The 14,863-nt window shown below is 47.9% G+C and overlaps 1 protein-coding gene across 4 annotated transcripts in view; it reads left to right on the forward strand.

Annotated features, from left to right (window-relative positions):
* Positions 1-14,863, forward strand: part of Plekhh1 (pleckstrin homology, MyTH4 and FERM domain containing H1) — a 52,197-nt gene that overhangs the window by 3,507 nt on the left and 33,827 nt on the right. For 3 of the 4 annotated variants that reach the window (XR_003735234.2, XM_028876113.2, XM_037210672.1), the window contains exon 2: positions 6,339-6,479. Coding sequence is in view for 3 of the 4 variants with exons in the window: in XM_028876113.2 (XP_028731946.1) it covers positions 6,357-6,479 (123 nt within the window). In the remaining variant the exon portion in view is untranslated. The remainder of the gene's footprint in view (positions 1-6,338; positions 6,480-14,863) is intronic. The other variant, XM_028876114.2, reaches the window with a different exon arrangement.

Consider the following 14,863-nt stretch of genomic DNA (forward strand, 5'->3'; position numbering starts at 1 on the left):
TTGCTCAGAGGTCAGTGCTGAGATCAGAGGGATCCTGTGTCTGCTCACCATCTCCTCCCAGGTGCATCAGAAAGAGGCATGGAGAGCTTCCTTTCCCACAGTTGGCTTTTAAAAGAGCAGCACTCACTCACTCATAGTAGGTGACAGTCCATCCTTAGAAACTGAAGTCACATAGGCCCTCCACGTCCTCACATTCTGGAAGGGAGAAGCTATATCATCCTTTTCTTTCTTTTCTTTCTTTCTCTTCCTTCCTTCCTTCCATCCTTCCTTCCTCCCTCCCTCCCTCCCTCTCTCCCTCTCTCCCTCCCTCCCCCTCTCTTTTTTTCTTTCTTCTTGACTCTCCTTACCTTCTGGTAATGTTACTGGAAGCATTGCTTTCCTGGGTCTGCAGTGACCAGACTTTAAGGCTCGCAAGATCGAAGATCTTTAACCGCTTCACCATTTCAATATTGCAAATAGGAATTACCAAAAGTTGGCTGAATTAAGTTAAATAAATCTCAGCATTTTGTGTATCTCTGACTAAATCTGCAAGTTTGCCTCCAAAGATCCCAGGGCAAGTTTGTGTTTTCCCAGTTACAGACCAAGTCCAAAGTCACCAAACTGTTCTTGGGTCTTTTTCCCTACAACCTCTTCTACCCCCAGCCCTTGCCTCTAGCATGCGCCTGTGGGCCTCCAAGGCTGGGATTGCTGAGCTTCAGAACAGCAGGTAGGGCTCTGGCCATCGTCTGGCTCACCTGTCAGGAACTCAGCCCTCTGGGCTCCAGTGCAAGCAAGAGAACAGGTTTTAGAAAAAAGGCCATGGGGTGATGAGGTCGCTGCTGGTGGGGCACATGGGAATTTACTGTGCTGGTCTCCTTCCTTCTTGTGCGGTGTCTGCTTATCCTTGAGCATCTTTCTGGGTGGAACAAGTGCAAGGACACTTAGCAGGCCAAGTTCAGTTTATTAGCACCTTCCCTTAACATCTCTCATTTTATAGCTGTTGGTCCTACCACCCGCTTCGGCCTGAAGAGCCCCCGGGGCCTTTGACTTGGCAGTAGATACCCTCACTCTAGATCTGATTCCAAACCCTTAAATCCCCTCACATGCCAAGGCAAGCCCAGCACAAGCCCCAGCCTTCTTAGGACTTGTCAGCCTCGCTAAGGCAGGGAGAAGGATTAACCGGATCACTCGATAGTCCAGAACTATGAAGTCACGGAGCTGCTGACATGGAGAGAGCACTCCTGGAGTCTAAGGGTAATCTCAGATGTCAGGGCCAGGCGGAGACTAGAAACAGGTCATTTCCAGAATTCTAGGAGGCTGATAATCTGGCATTTCCCAGGCCCCACAGTATTTCTGCAGCAGTTTGGACAATTAAAAAAAAAAAAAAAAAAAAAAAAAAAAGGACTTAAGTATTTAAATCAAACTCAAGTCACCAAATTTCCTGTCTCCTGCTCCCAACCCCTGGGTTTTTCTTGGGTACTTTGGTTCTTAGCCCGGACTAGAGAACGAGACTCCCCAAGTCCTAGCCTCAGATCTGCCACTTTTCCTGTTTACAGGATGAAAAATAAAATTTCCCCGAAGGACACGGAGATTCAAACACGAAGCCTCCCAGCTTCTCCTAGTCCTCCAAGGCTCTGTTTGTCTTCACAGCAGCGATCTCAGCTCAGATAAGGCCGTGTTTTGTTTCGGTCCTTTGTCTTCCTGCTTGTTCCAGTTGGTCCCAGTCTTTTGAAGTGGGAATGGCTGGGAGGTCACAATGTCCCTATTGTCCAGGATGACACTTCTGGGTTTAGGTCATGGGCCCAGTGTGCAGAGGACCCCAGAGCCAAAAGAACCAGACACTAGACCTATCAGTGGTGAAATTGTTCAGTCCTTCTCCCCAGGCCTACTCACATGGATGGTGTCTGCTTGTGAAGGTTTGTGGTAGCAGAGGAGCTGAGTCTCGGATGCCTTGGGAAATCTGGGCTATAGGTTTATCTTAGTGCTAAGGCTTGGGAAAGACCTTCTCTTGTTCTTAACAGTTTATCTTACTCTTTGTGGAATCAGGAATAGAATGCCCGCCACCCCCACTCTGGCCACCACTGCCCCACTCAATCCCAGGGCCTCAAGCGTGCTAGGCAAGCGGGTGTACTGCTAGTGACCTTACCTCCAGCCTCTCCATTTTTTGGGTGGTGGTGGTGGTGGTGGTGGTGGTGGTGGTGGTGGTGGTGGTGAATGGGATTCAGAACCAGAACGCCAGTCAGCCCCACTGCTGACCAGCTATGGAACGGTCTGTAGAAGTTACTCAGACTCTGTTCCAGGTGACTTTCTGTGTGTGGACAGTAGCGTCTTCCTGTGGCTTCTGAGTTGACCTGGGGGTTAAAGGGATGGCATGTGTCTGCCACACAATAAGGTCTCAAGAGGTGACAGCTGTTTGTAAAGCCTAATGGGAGAGGCAGGCAGAGGTAGGGAGATCTCTGTGGGCTCCAGGTCAGCCAGGGCTACACAGAGAAACTGTGTCTCAGAAACAAAGCAAAACAACAAACAAACAAACAAAAACAAAACAATGGGAGAAGCTAACTAATCAAAGTCAGGAGTGAAAGGGAGAAAGAGTACTGGTGATCAGCCACGCAGGTGACTCACTCTTGCTCCCAGGTAATATCTGGCAACAACACAGGACGTTTCTGGGAAAGGCCACATGGCTCCTGAAGAATCAGAGAAGAGGATTTCAAAACACAACACATTGTAGAAACTGCCAAGCAGAAGTAGAAAGACCAGTGTAACAGACTTCCTAGACCGACCACCCAGCTTCCCAAACCACCAGCAGTTAGGGCTCAGGTGTAGCTGAGGGTAGGGAGGGCACTTAGCAAGCAGGTGAGTCCGTAGGTTCGATTCCCAGCAACAGACACAAACACATACGCACACACTTGCTACTGTTTTTTAAAAGTAATTTAAAAAATATTTTGAAATTATATCATTTCCCTCTTCCCTTTATTCTCTTCCAAACTCGTCCATGTTTTTATGTGTGTGTGTGTTCCTTGTTCCAGTGACAATTGTCACTATTTTTTTTATGTATTTGTGTGTTTTCCCTGCATGTGTGTTTATACCACATGCGTGTCCACCATCCTGCTCACCCCGTGCCTCTGTCTCCAAGCTAGCAGAGGCTAGATGGAGTTGGATCTCCTGGAACTGGAATTATATATGGTTCGGAGTCACCATATGGGTGCTGGGAATTAAATCGGGGTTTCTGGAAGAGCAGCCAGCGTTCTGAACTGCTGAGCCATCTCTCCAGCCCCAAATTGTCACTACGTTGACCAATCTTCCTTGACCCACTGTGTGGCCAGAGGGTATTTTACCATTTTCTCTGAAAATCCTATGTAACACTTAACAAGAGACATTAGAGAATTCTATCAACCTAGAACTGTTAACAGTCATTTCTTAAAGTGATTTGGCATGCAGGTGACCATATATCATGGTCTGGGCCAGGCCTTATTTATTTGTGCTTGCGGCTGAGAGTACAAACAGTGGCTTGGGAGATTACCAGTCTCGATGCTGATCGAACCTTCCAGCTTTCCTCTCCTGCTCACCCTGTGCCTCTGTCCCCAAGCTCAGGCACACTCATGCCTGCTTCTTTCCTCATCCTTGACCCAGTTTTTCTTGTCTAAACTACAGGTAGGAGGCATCTGGCTAAATTCCCCTGGCTGGGGTTATGAAAGGTGGCTTTCACCAGAGGCTGGAGCCAAGCATCTAGAAGTCTCCTGGCTTGCATCTTACGACTTGATGAGAGGGGAGGAGAGAACCAGAGTTTGTCCCCAGTCAGGATGAACTGATGACAATTGGCAGGATCCCAGCTGAACAGAAAAGTGTCAGGGAAACCCAGAGCATATTTCCGGTCCACTCTCAGCTCACCTAACAGCCACAGAGATACAGAGTCAGGACTGAAGTAGGAGCCAGAGCTCCGCCTCCAATTAGCGGTGTGACCTTGGGTGAATCTGTGTTTTCCTTTCAGGTTCCCTGAACACCAAGGTTCCCACCCCTCAACTCCGTCCCTTCCCTGCTCCTCTGTCAACTGTGCATATGTTATAGTCACAGCAGGGGCTCTGACAACTAGAATGGTATCTGACAGTATGGCCGTTGAGTAGAGAATTAGATGAAAAGCAAGGGAGCCAGCCCTGTGTTTCTCCTCTTGCTGCAGTTGGACTAGCTCTCAAGAAAGCAGGTGACAGCAGCAAATGCTGCTGAGGATGTGGGGCAAGGGGGACCATTCATTAGTCACCGCTAACAGGAATGTAAATGTAAACTACTGCAATGTAGAAATCACCGTGGAAGTTTCTCAAGAGATTAGAAACACGAAGGAGTTCGTGGACTTCCACCCCTAACTGAGGAGCTATGGACAGTTTTCCTGGTAGGTGCATCGTGTTCCAGTGGATGGCTGCACACCCAGAAGTATATGAGCACCGTGAATTACAGGCTGGTTGATTTTTAAAATGTAATAAAAAAAAGTTAAAAATAGAACTTCCACATGACCTGGCTATACTACTCCCTGGTACATTCCCAAAAGACTTCATGGGATGCTTGCTCATCCATGTTTCTCACTGTACTGTTCATAATGCAAAGGAAATGGAACCAACATAAACGTTCAGCTGTGGTTGATATATTGTGCACCCCAATAAACTTATCTGGGGGTCAGAGAACAGAACAGCCATAATATTAAACATAGAGGTTAGGCAGTGGTAGCACACGCCTTTAATTCTAACATTCCAGAGGCAGAGATCCATCTGGATCTCTGTGAGTTCAAAGCCACACTGGAAACAGCCAGCCATGGTGACTTATGCCTTTAATCCCAGGAAGTGATGGCAGAAAGCAGAAAGGTATTTAAGGCGTGAGGATCAGGAACTAGGGCTGGTTAAGCTTTCAGGCTTTTGAGAAGCAGTTTAGCTGAGATCCATTTGGATGAGGACACAGAGGCTTCCAGTCTGAGGAAACAGGATCAGCTGAGGAATTACGAGGTGAGAAAGCTGTGGCTTGATCTGCTTCTCTGATCTTCCAGCGCTGACCCCAGTACCTGGCTCCACGTTTGTTCTTATTAAGACCTTTTGAAATTTGTGCTCCGTTCAACAGATGAGTGGACAATAAAAATGTGGCATATGCCAAATGGAGTTTTGTTCAGCTATAAATAAAATGTAATTATGAAATTTGTAGAAATATCAATAGATCTGGATATTATTATATTAAGCAAGGTGACCTAGACTCAGAAAAACTGTCTTCTCACAAGTGGATCTTAGCTTTCAGTGTGTTTGTGTGCGTGCGCGCGCGCGCAGGTTTTGAGCAAGTGTGGGTATATGCTATTATTGTAGAGCGCTGTCATCCAAAGTTTAACAGCCATCATTTCATCACAACAGCTGTGACTGTTTGCAAGTGACCCCCCACCCACGGGGCTTGTTGACTGTTGACATTCCCACATAGAGAGAAGGGTTGGGGAGGGTCATCGGGCCCTCCCCTGAGATTCCTGAAGCTCCCTTCTCACCTCCTGGCCAGTTGTATGTAATTATGCCCTGTGTCACGCGGTCTCGTGGTGCTAGGGTATAGACAGGGATGCTCACCGGAGTGAGGAGACGCCATCTATGCAGCTATGGGGAAGTTGGCATGCACGCTGGGGTGAGACTGCCGAGTGCTCACCCACATTCCTGGAAGCACCCGTTTACTGGTGCTCTGTGTAAGCCTGATAAATTCATTGGTTTCCCAAGCTGGACTTTGGTGGAATTATCCCTCTAAGGGGGAATTGGTGTTTGTTTACATCTCCCCAGGGAAGGTGGTCCAGCAGCAGTTGTGAATGAGAAAGGGAACAAGAAAGGGGAGAAAGGTGTTGAGGAGGCTGGGGTGGGGTGGGGAACAGAACCACGTGACCTGAAAGTGAAGCTGGTTCCTGTGGCTCCAAGTGGGCGCAGAGGGTCGGAGAAGGAGAATCGACAAAAAAAAAAAAAATTTATTTAAAAATACCACGATGCTTTGTGTGCTAATTAAGAGGACTCAAATGTTTTGTATGCTAACTAAGAAAAATTTAAATGCTTTGTATGCTAATTAAGAGGATTTAAAGCCCGAGAGAAACTCTTCATAGGGACCACTCACTAAAATGTATTAAAACTGTCACAAAAGGAGAAAGAAACCAGGCTCTTCTGAAGATGTCGCGGGGTTGTCCTGAAGGTGCTCAGCAGCCCGTTCCTGCAGCTGGACAGACATCCTGGGCTGAGAGAAGAGGGGACACCATCGGAGAGGTGGACCCGCCCCTTTCCCCCACCTGATTTCTCTGCCCTTGGTCGTCTCCTCTTCCTCCTCCTTCCCTCCCACCCCTCACTCTCTTGCCTTTCCCTTTCTCCCAGGAAGACTTGGATTCCATCATGGCCGAAGTCAAGGTGGAGGTGGCCGGCATCGACTGGCAGAAGCGCTGCCTTTCCCTGGAGACACAGCTTTTCCGCTTCCGCCTTCAGGCCAGTAAGATAAGGGAGCTGCTGGCTGACAAGGTGAGTCCCTGGAGAGCGGAAGTTCCCTCATGTCAGGGCTGACCGCCCACCTCAGCTGCCTCACACTAAAGAATGATACGGTCCTCGGAGCTGGGTACGGTATAGCACAGCCTTAATCCCAGCACTCAGGAGGCAGAGGCAGGCAGAGCTCTCTGAGTTCAAGGCCACTCGCAGCTTCTAAGGAATTCGAGGCCCACCTGGGCTACAGCGTGAGATCCTTTCAGAGACAAACAATTAAAATTCTAAACATGATACAATCATCTTAGTTCTCTGTCACTTTGAGTCCCTCATAGGTCACCTTCGCCATTTATTTCTTTTACTGTTACTACTGCTGTTAACATTGATTTCATTCTCACTGTGCGCTGGATGGATTTTTTTAGGAGAATGTTGGAAATCTCCGACCTCCTGCCCATCCCCTATAAGCAGATGAGCCTCAGCAAGTGCCTGATTTTCTGGGGACAGCAAACAAGGGTTGGAGTCAGCCCTGCCTGGCTCTCGCCCTGCCTGGCGCTTCGAACTTCCGCCTCTCAGGCCAGGACATGATGTATAACTCTCGGTTATTTTGAGACTGGTATCTGATGACTTACGTAAGGGTGCAGACGCTAAGTAATGGAACAGGTGATATCTGTTTAAGCTTAGGTGGGCCAGTCTACAAAACTCACCTCTTTTGTCTCATTTCTCTGGGAAGATACGTTCAAGTGGCTGGCTCCCAGAGGCACAACCTGTTGAGAGAGTGGAAACCTGCAGTTGAAATGTGTTTGTGGGGGGGACACGGCAGGTGATTGTCTTGGCAGTTCTGATTACGTATCAGTGTGCTTAGCTAACTCTTTCTTAGTACAAAGGTAAAGTGCAGCTCACCCTTTTAAGGTCGGTCCAAACTGTGATTAGTAAAGCTGGAAAGAATGGAACACGTGACCTGCCCTTCTGATAGCCCTACACCCTGGCTGGGGTTTGGGGAGGTAGTCAGGTGTCACTTGGGCATTCCCATGGCTGAGGCGTGGCCTTGGACGAGATTGGACTTGAACTCTTGAACCTTGGGTCTATTGGCATTGCTTTCTTAGTTCAGACAGCACTGGGTTCCTGTGGGTGCCAGCCAGGTGCTGCCAGTGGGGTGTTAAGACTTCAGGAACCTGAGGGAAAGGGTGGCAGGCCTAAGGATGGTGTGGTCAGAACCGCTTTGCCAGAATCATCTTGGGGGGGGAGCTGCTTGCCAGAGTGTCTGTTCTGAGGTCACTCTAGTCCTCTTGTTCTAAGTCTCTGAGGTGCTGTTAATAATCTGTGGTTAACAGGCTCCTAGAAAATGGTTGTCACGATGAAGTTTGAGGACCTTGCCTTAGACCGTGGTATTGGGGGCGGGGGATTGGGGGGGTGGTGCTCAGACAGAGAAAATACTCAGGCAAGTGGCTGAGACACATCTCAGGGAGACGACCTCTGGAAACAGGACAACAGAGCAGCCTCAGACAAACACCAAAGACTGAAGGAAGCATTTAGGAACGCTGACGATGTTGAAACGCACTGCGAAGTGTGAGGTAAACACTGAGAAAAGCAAGAGGCTCCCCGAGGAGTCACCTAGAGAGGGACAGCCACAGGGGTGCTCAGTTTTAGGACCTGAGTGAGACAGGGTGCATACGTGGCCAGCCTTCCCTTAGTCACATACGGTTTGAGTTTTGACATCTTTGGAGTCAGATGAGGTTTGGCTACTTGAGCTAAAACTTGAGTCTCCTGTGTAATCTGGACTATTTATAAACAACAAGGTAGATGAAGATAAGAAACTCACCCACCAGCACCGAGAGATGGCCACAGCTTCTCAGACTGAAGGCTCTGGGAAGAACAATGGTGTACTGTTGGATTTATATGGCCGTGTGATTTAAGAACCCGAGTTCTGGGTCAAGGGTGAAACAGGAGAAACTCTAGGAACAGATTCCAAATCCCTTTGGAGGAACAAGACTTCAGTCCAGGTCACTCAGGAGCCCCAGGAATCAAAATGAGCCTTAATGAAGACGGAATTATTACCCCAAAATGACTAGTGCCCAGGGGGAATGGGTGATCTGAAGTTAGTAGGAATTCACACACACAAGAAATGATTGGACTTCTTATGATAGACCCATGGACAAGAGACTATAAATTAATTCATTTAAAAATTACTGAAGACGGAATAAAGGAATTAAAAACTTGAGACAAGAACAATACAGCATCCAAAAGGACTAGGCAGACCTGAAAACCAGCTAGACCTCTGAGAAAGTGTTCTCACTGAAATTAGTTTTTCAGTGGATAGACTAAACATCAGGTTGGCACCACAAGATGGACTCTATTACTCGGGATCAACCTAGGGCCTTATGCATGGAAGGCAGGGGCTTTGCCCAGAAGATATGAACAGGTAGAGACACCAGAGGAAACCACTAAGAAGGCAACCCAGACAAATAAAGATACAGCGAGATTGAAAAAACAAACAAAAAATACAGCAAGATACGGATGCTAGGACAATGAGAATCTGTATGTTCCAAATCACACTCTATAATGGCCGTGGAGAAGACCATGAAGGAGAGGGATTATTTCAGAAGACAGTGCCTAAAAACATTCCAAACTCGATAAGAGAGGTGAAGCCCCAGATTCAGAAGGCAGAAGGAATGAGAACAGGATAAAAAAAAAAAAAAACTTAAACATCACTGTCTTCCGTTTTAGCTGCTTAACAGTGTGGTTGCTGTAAGACAGAACCCGCACAGCCGCTTAGACCAGACAGCTCTTGCGTCTGCCATGTGTACCTTCCCAGACAGAAGCAATCCAGTCCCGAGCTTAAAGAGGGTTCACCCTGGTGTCCACGGCCCCACTCTTCTTTTATGTGCATGATCCGGAGGTTGCATGTGTTCCTTCTGCCCAGATCCCACTGGCCGTATCTTAGTGGTTATACTCAGCATCACAGAAGGCTGGGAAATGTCTTTATTCCCAATAACATGTGCTCAGCTAAAAGTTGGGATTTTATTTTCTAGAGGAGAGACCCCATCGCACAACAACCAGCTGTTTCCCTCCCTCCCCCCTCCCTCCCTTTCATTTTGTGGTACTAGGGATAGAACCCAGAACTCAGGCCTGCCAGGCAAGCACTCTGCCCCCAAGTTACCTCCTCGGTCACCAGCTGTCTTTGAGTCTAGAGTAATAGAAGTGATCATGAATAAAACTAGGGTATGCATTAACTTTCAGGTCAGTACAGTGAGGAAATGGAATTAAAGAAAGTCCCATTGAATACAGACTGCAAATAGGAAAGGAAATATAGAGAAAGGCAATCTAAGCCAGGTATGGTTGTAGTGCGTGCCTGTAATCCCAGCCCTCGGGCGGTGGAAGCAGAAGGATCTGGTCAGGGTTGGACTATGTGAGACCTCGTCTCAAAAAGCCAACAAAAGGGGAGAGGACTTCAAGAAGGGACAAAATGCAACGGTAGAAGTCAATCTAAACACATTAGTCATAGGTGACATATAAGAGATACCTATTGTAGTATCGATGTATGAAAAATGGGAAGTATTCTAGTCAGGTGCTAGTGCCCACCTGGGACCACTGTGGTCAGGAGACGGATGAATTGTCCTAAAGCCACACTGAGGGCATCAGCTAGGCTCCAAGACCTTGGCTTTCACCTCTGCTGTTTTGTCCAGTGGGTAAAAGGTGGTAAAGAATGTTGGACACCCACGTTTGGGATGCTGGGAATCAAGCCCAGGGCTTTGTACATGGTAATAAGCAATGCTTCATTTCTCTTGAGTTATACTTCCAGCTTTTGCGGGTTTTTTGTTTTTAGACAGACTCACAGAGCGCAGGCTGGCTTTAAACATCTAAGTAGCCAAGGATAACCTTGAACTCCTGATTCTTCTGCTACCACTTCCCATGTGCTGGGATGACAGGCAGGCACCACCACACCTGGTTCGAGCCCCCTTTCCAAGGGGACGGTGGAGACCCAGGATGACGTAGTTCGTAGCTCAGGTAACCCTTTGGCATGGCTGTGCTGTGCTTGAGTGCAGAAGACGTCCTGCTGCCGTGGGGCTGGCATTGCACAGTGTTGCCACGTGTCACAAGTTGCTGTGGCCATGGAGAGTTGAATACCAGATTGGTGCCAAGTGCTTTTCATCAGGTTGCTACAGCCAAGTTCACGGGAGCTTATGACTCTTAACTGCAGCTGGTGAAAGTCGAGCCCTGACAGCTGCGTAAACCTGACACCTCCTTGGCTGGCACAGCATTACAGACCCACACTAAGAGGAGAGCTGAGGACATGGTCTTAGGGAACCCTTGAGAGCAAGAACAGAGCCCAAAGAAAGGGTGGCCTGCCCACAGAGCCAGCCCTCACGGCTCCAGGTGTGTCCCTTAAGTAAGCGTGGAGAAGCCATATCTGCTGCAGCTCATGGGAAAGTAGGCAGAGAAAGGTGACGTGCCAGCCTGATCACACCTGTGAGCACTCCAGCAGCAATGGAGAAAATCTGTTTTCATAAAAACAGAAATATTTAAAATTGCTCTACATTCAAGGCCAATGTTGGTAATTGATGAATACAATAAAAGATACAGGGATAGGCATCATGCTTTTCTCCTTAAAACACTTCTCAGTGTGGTGGTGCATGCCTTTGATCTCAGGAGTCTGAGGCAGGAGGATTGTGAGCTTGAGGATAGCTGGACTACATAGGTAGACTCCCCATCTCACAAACCAAACAAAAATAAAAGTTCTTTTAAATTTTTTTTTAATGTGTATGAGTGTTTTGCCTACATGTATGTATGTGCCTGCAGAGGTTGGAAGTGGGAATTGGGTCCCTTGGACCTGGAGTTACAATTATGAACCACTGTGTGGGTGCTGGGAATCACACCCAGGCCCTCTGCAAGAGCAGCAGATGCTCTTAATGGCTGAGCCATCTGTCCATTCCTCAGGTTCTTTTTAAAAACGGAGGACTGGAGAGATGTTTCCAGGGTTAAGAGCACTTGCTACTTTTACAGAGGACCTGAAATCAATTCCTACTATACTTATTTGGCAGCTTGTTAACTGCCTGTAAATCCAGCTCCGGGGATCTGACACCCTCTGGTAGCTTCCACAGGCACCAGGCACCCATGTGGTGTACACACATATATTTAGGCACTCATACATTACACATTAAAAAAGCAAGTCTTTAAAGAAAATGAAAAAAAAACAAACAAACTGGAAGTTCTAGATATTTAAAGTGTTTCAATGTTCAGAAACTAGTTTTAGGAACCCCTTCTCCCCGCAAAAGAGGCCCAGAAGTGAATGCAAGTTTCTCTTGAGTGCCAAGTGTCCAGAAAAATAATGACGGGGAGGGTTGGCAGCAAAGGACCATGGGCAGCTGTGGGGCAAAGCTGCTTGCCCATGGCCGACAGGAGGTGCCTGGCTCCGGATGGATGGCCACTCTTGCCCCAAGTGAAAACGCTCTGTCAGGAGGTAAGACAAGTTATGCCAGGGGACAGAATTAGAAAGTGTCAGACAGTCGTGGAGGGTCATAAATGTGAAGTATCACTTCCCATGAAAAGCCTTTGGCTTCTGAGACACAGCGCAGGACTACAGTTTAACCGTCTGGGGAACCTGTTGAGGAGGCCTTCCCATCATTCAGTATTTCAGTGTATTCTAAAATACTCTCAGTCTTTGCATCAGGAACTCTGTTAGAAGGACCAGGGCAGCAGGCAGGTCTTCATTTCCATCCAACAGCCATGACATGGTGTAGTTGGTTTCTTTAACTCTTTGGTCTTTGGGGGCCCACTGTCTAGCTCCCAGATAGACACACGGAGACTGATTCTTACTTACGAATGCCTGGCCTTAGCTTGGCTTGTTTCTAGCCAGCCTTTCTTAACTTAAATCATCCCATCTATCTTTTGCCTCTGGACTTTTCTCTTTCTCTATTTTATACACCTTTCTTTCCTTCTTACTCTGTTACTGGTTGTGTAGCTGAGTGGTTGGCCCCTGGAGTCCCCCCTCTTCTCTTCCCATAAAGAGCTGAATGGAGAATAGAAGGAGAAGAAGAGGGGCTGGAGAGATGGCTCACCTCTTCTTCTCCTTCTATTCATTCTCTCTGCCTGCCAGCCCCACCTATCCTCCTCCGGCCTAGCTATTCGCCATTCAGCTCTTTATGAGACCACTCAGGTGTGTTAGACAGGCCCAGTAACACAGCTTCAGGGTTAAACAAGTGCAACATAAAGGAATGCAACACATCTTTGCACCATTAAACAAATATCCCACAGCATAAATGAATGTATGACATTTTAGACTAATCTTTCACAACAACATGGCGAGGCTTACACCTCTGTGCAGCTCCCTGGCCTCAGTCCCCTTGAGTTGCAGGGATTTATTTAACCTGCCCAGTGCTGAAGGGAGAGTTATTTAGTACTGAGTTGGTCAACACCACTCTCCACCATCCAGCCCTTCTCTCCAGCCACTTAGTAGAATTTTATGGGCCGGACAGCCACTTCTATGACTGTAGTATTGGTCTGTGCTGTGTGAGACCGCCTGAAGGTCAGGGAGCCCCAGGACTGGCCTAGGACCTAGGACTTTCTCTGGCTTGAGAAAGTCCACCAGGCTCTAACTGATGCCCGAGTGGCACAACCAGCTCGCTCTCCTAGCTTGAGTTGAGAGGTTTGGTCATGATGACTCAGTTCAGTAGAGGGTGAAAAGAGGAAACAGTGGACGAACACCTCTCACGTGATGGGAGACCTGTGGGGTGTAAGCCTTTGAGTTTTCCTGGGACCTTTGGAGGAACATCCTGCCGGCTGCTCCTCAGATGCAGTGGATATGGAAAGTAGCCATGTCTTTTTTTTTTTAATTAATTAATTTATTTATTAGCTATACATCATGTATGCCTACACACCAGAAGAGGGCGACAGATCTCATTACAGATGGTTGGGAGCCACCATGTGGGTGCTGGGAATTGAACTCAGGACCTCTGGAAGAGCAGTCAGTGCTCTTAACCGCTGAGCCATCTTGCCAGCCCTAGCCATGCCTTCTTGACCCTAGAAAAGATGGACAAATGGACCAGGGAAGGACAGCCTCAGAAAAAGACCCTCAGGTCCTCAAGCATGACCTGTGGCTCTGGTGTAACTTCCCCTGTCCCTTGCTAGCAGGGCTCCTTCTCTTCCCTTTACATCTTTGCTCAAGGAAAGTGGAATCGTAGCTGAGGTGGGCCCGTGAGAAGATACAGGGAATTGCTTACTGTCTGGTAAGTAGCAAGCCAGGGTCTAGACCACGGGAGAGAAGGTTGAGTCTCTATCTGGAGAAGTCAAATCCTCAGTGAACAGTGAGGTGAGGGCTGGAGCTTGGAACTCAGGGGACACTGACTCTGTCCGGCCGCATTAGGACAAGGGTGAAGTATGCTTCCATGAATGAATAATGCGGGTGTGTTGCCCTGGCACGGAGGGAGGGGGAGCAGCTGGCACTATCTCAGGGAAGGCACAGGACCCTTGGCATGAGAGTCAGTCATAAAAACTTGTGCTTTGTATCCGTAAGTGGTTTATGCAGCAGCACCTAGGGGTGCGTCAGCTGAGGGAGCACCTATACTATCCACTTGCTAAGCTGTGAGCTTGCAGGGCTGCAAAGGAATGCCCTGTAGGCCATGGCCAGTTCCTTGGGCCACAGCTTAGATCTGGTCCCTGATGAGCCCCTGAATAAGATTCCAGAATCAGCCAGGTATAGTGGCGCATGCCTTTAACCCCGGCACTCAGGAGGCAGAAGCAGCCAGGTCTCTTTGTAAGTTTTTAGGTCAACCTGGTCTGCAAAGAGTTCCGGGACAGCCCGGGTTATGTGGAGAGACCCTGTCCCCAGAGGGGAAAAAGAGAAAAGAAAAGGAAAGAACGGGGGAAAAGGTAACCTCAGACTTAAACAGTGCGTCTCCCTGACCCCTGTCTTTTATGGTTCTGGGAATGTGTGCTTCCAGAGCTAGGCAAGTGCTTTACAATGGTACTATATCTCCAGCCAGCAAAGCAGGTAGGTAGCTAGTTGGTTTTTATTTTAACTAATTTTTAAAATGTGTATGCATGATGTGTTTGTGTAGATGCACATGTCATGGCCCATGCGGAGGGTAAAGGGTAACTTGGTGGAGCCAACTCCTACCTTTATGGGTTCTGAGATTGAACTCAGATCACCAGGCCCAGCAAGTGCTCTTCATCTGCTGCGTCATCTGGCTGGCCCAGGATATATGTTCTTGGTGTTTGTTTTGGTTTATTTATTTATTTACTTACTTATTTATTAGAACATGGTCTTGTGTACCCCAAGCTGTCAGGAATTTTCTGTGTGCTTATCGTGTGTGTGTGTGTGTGTGTGCGTGTGTGTATGTGTGTACGTGTGTATGTGTGTGTGTGTGTGTGTGTGTGTATCTTTCTGTCTCCATCTCTCAGGACTGTTATTGCAATTGTACACTGCTATG

Source organism: Peromyscus leucopus, chromosome 14 (assembly GCF_004664715.2).
Source record: "Peromyscus leucopus breed LL Stock chromosome 14, UCI_PerLeu_2.1, whole genome shotgun sequence".
Classification (NCBI taxonomy): domain Eukaryota; kingdom Metazoa; phylum Chordata; class Mammalia; order Rodentia; family Cricetidae; genus Peromyscus; species Peromyscus leucopus.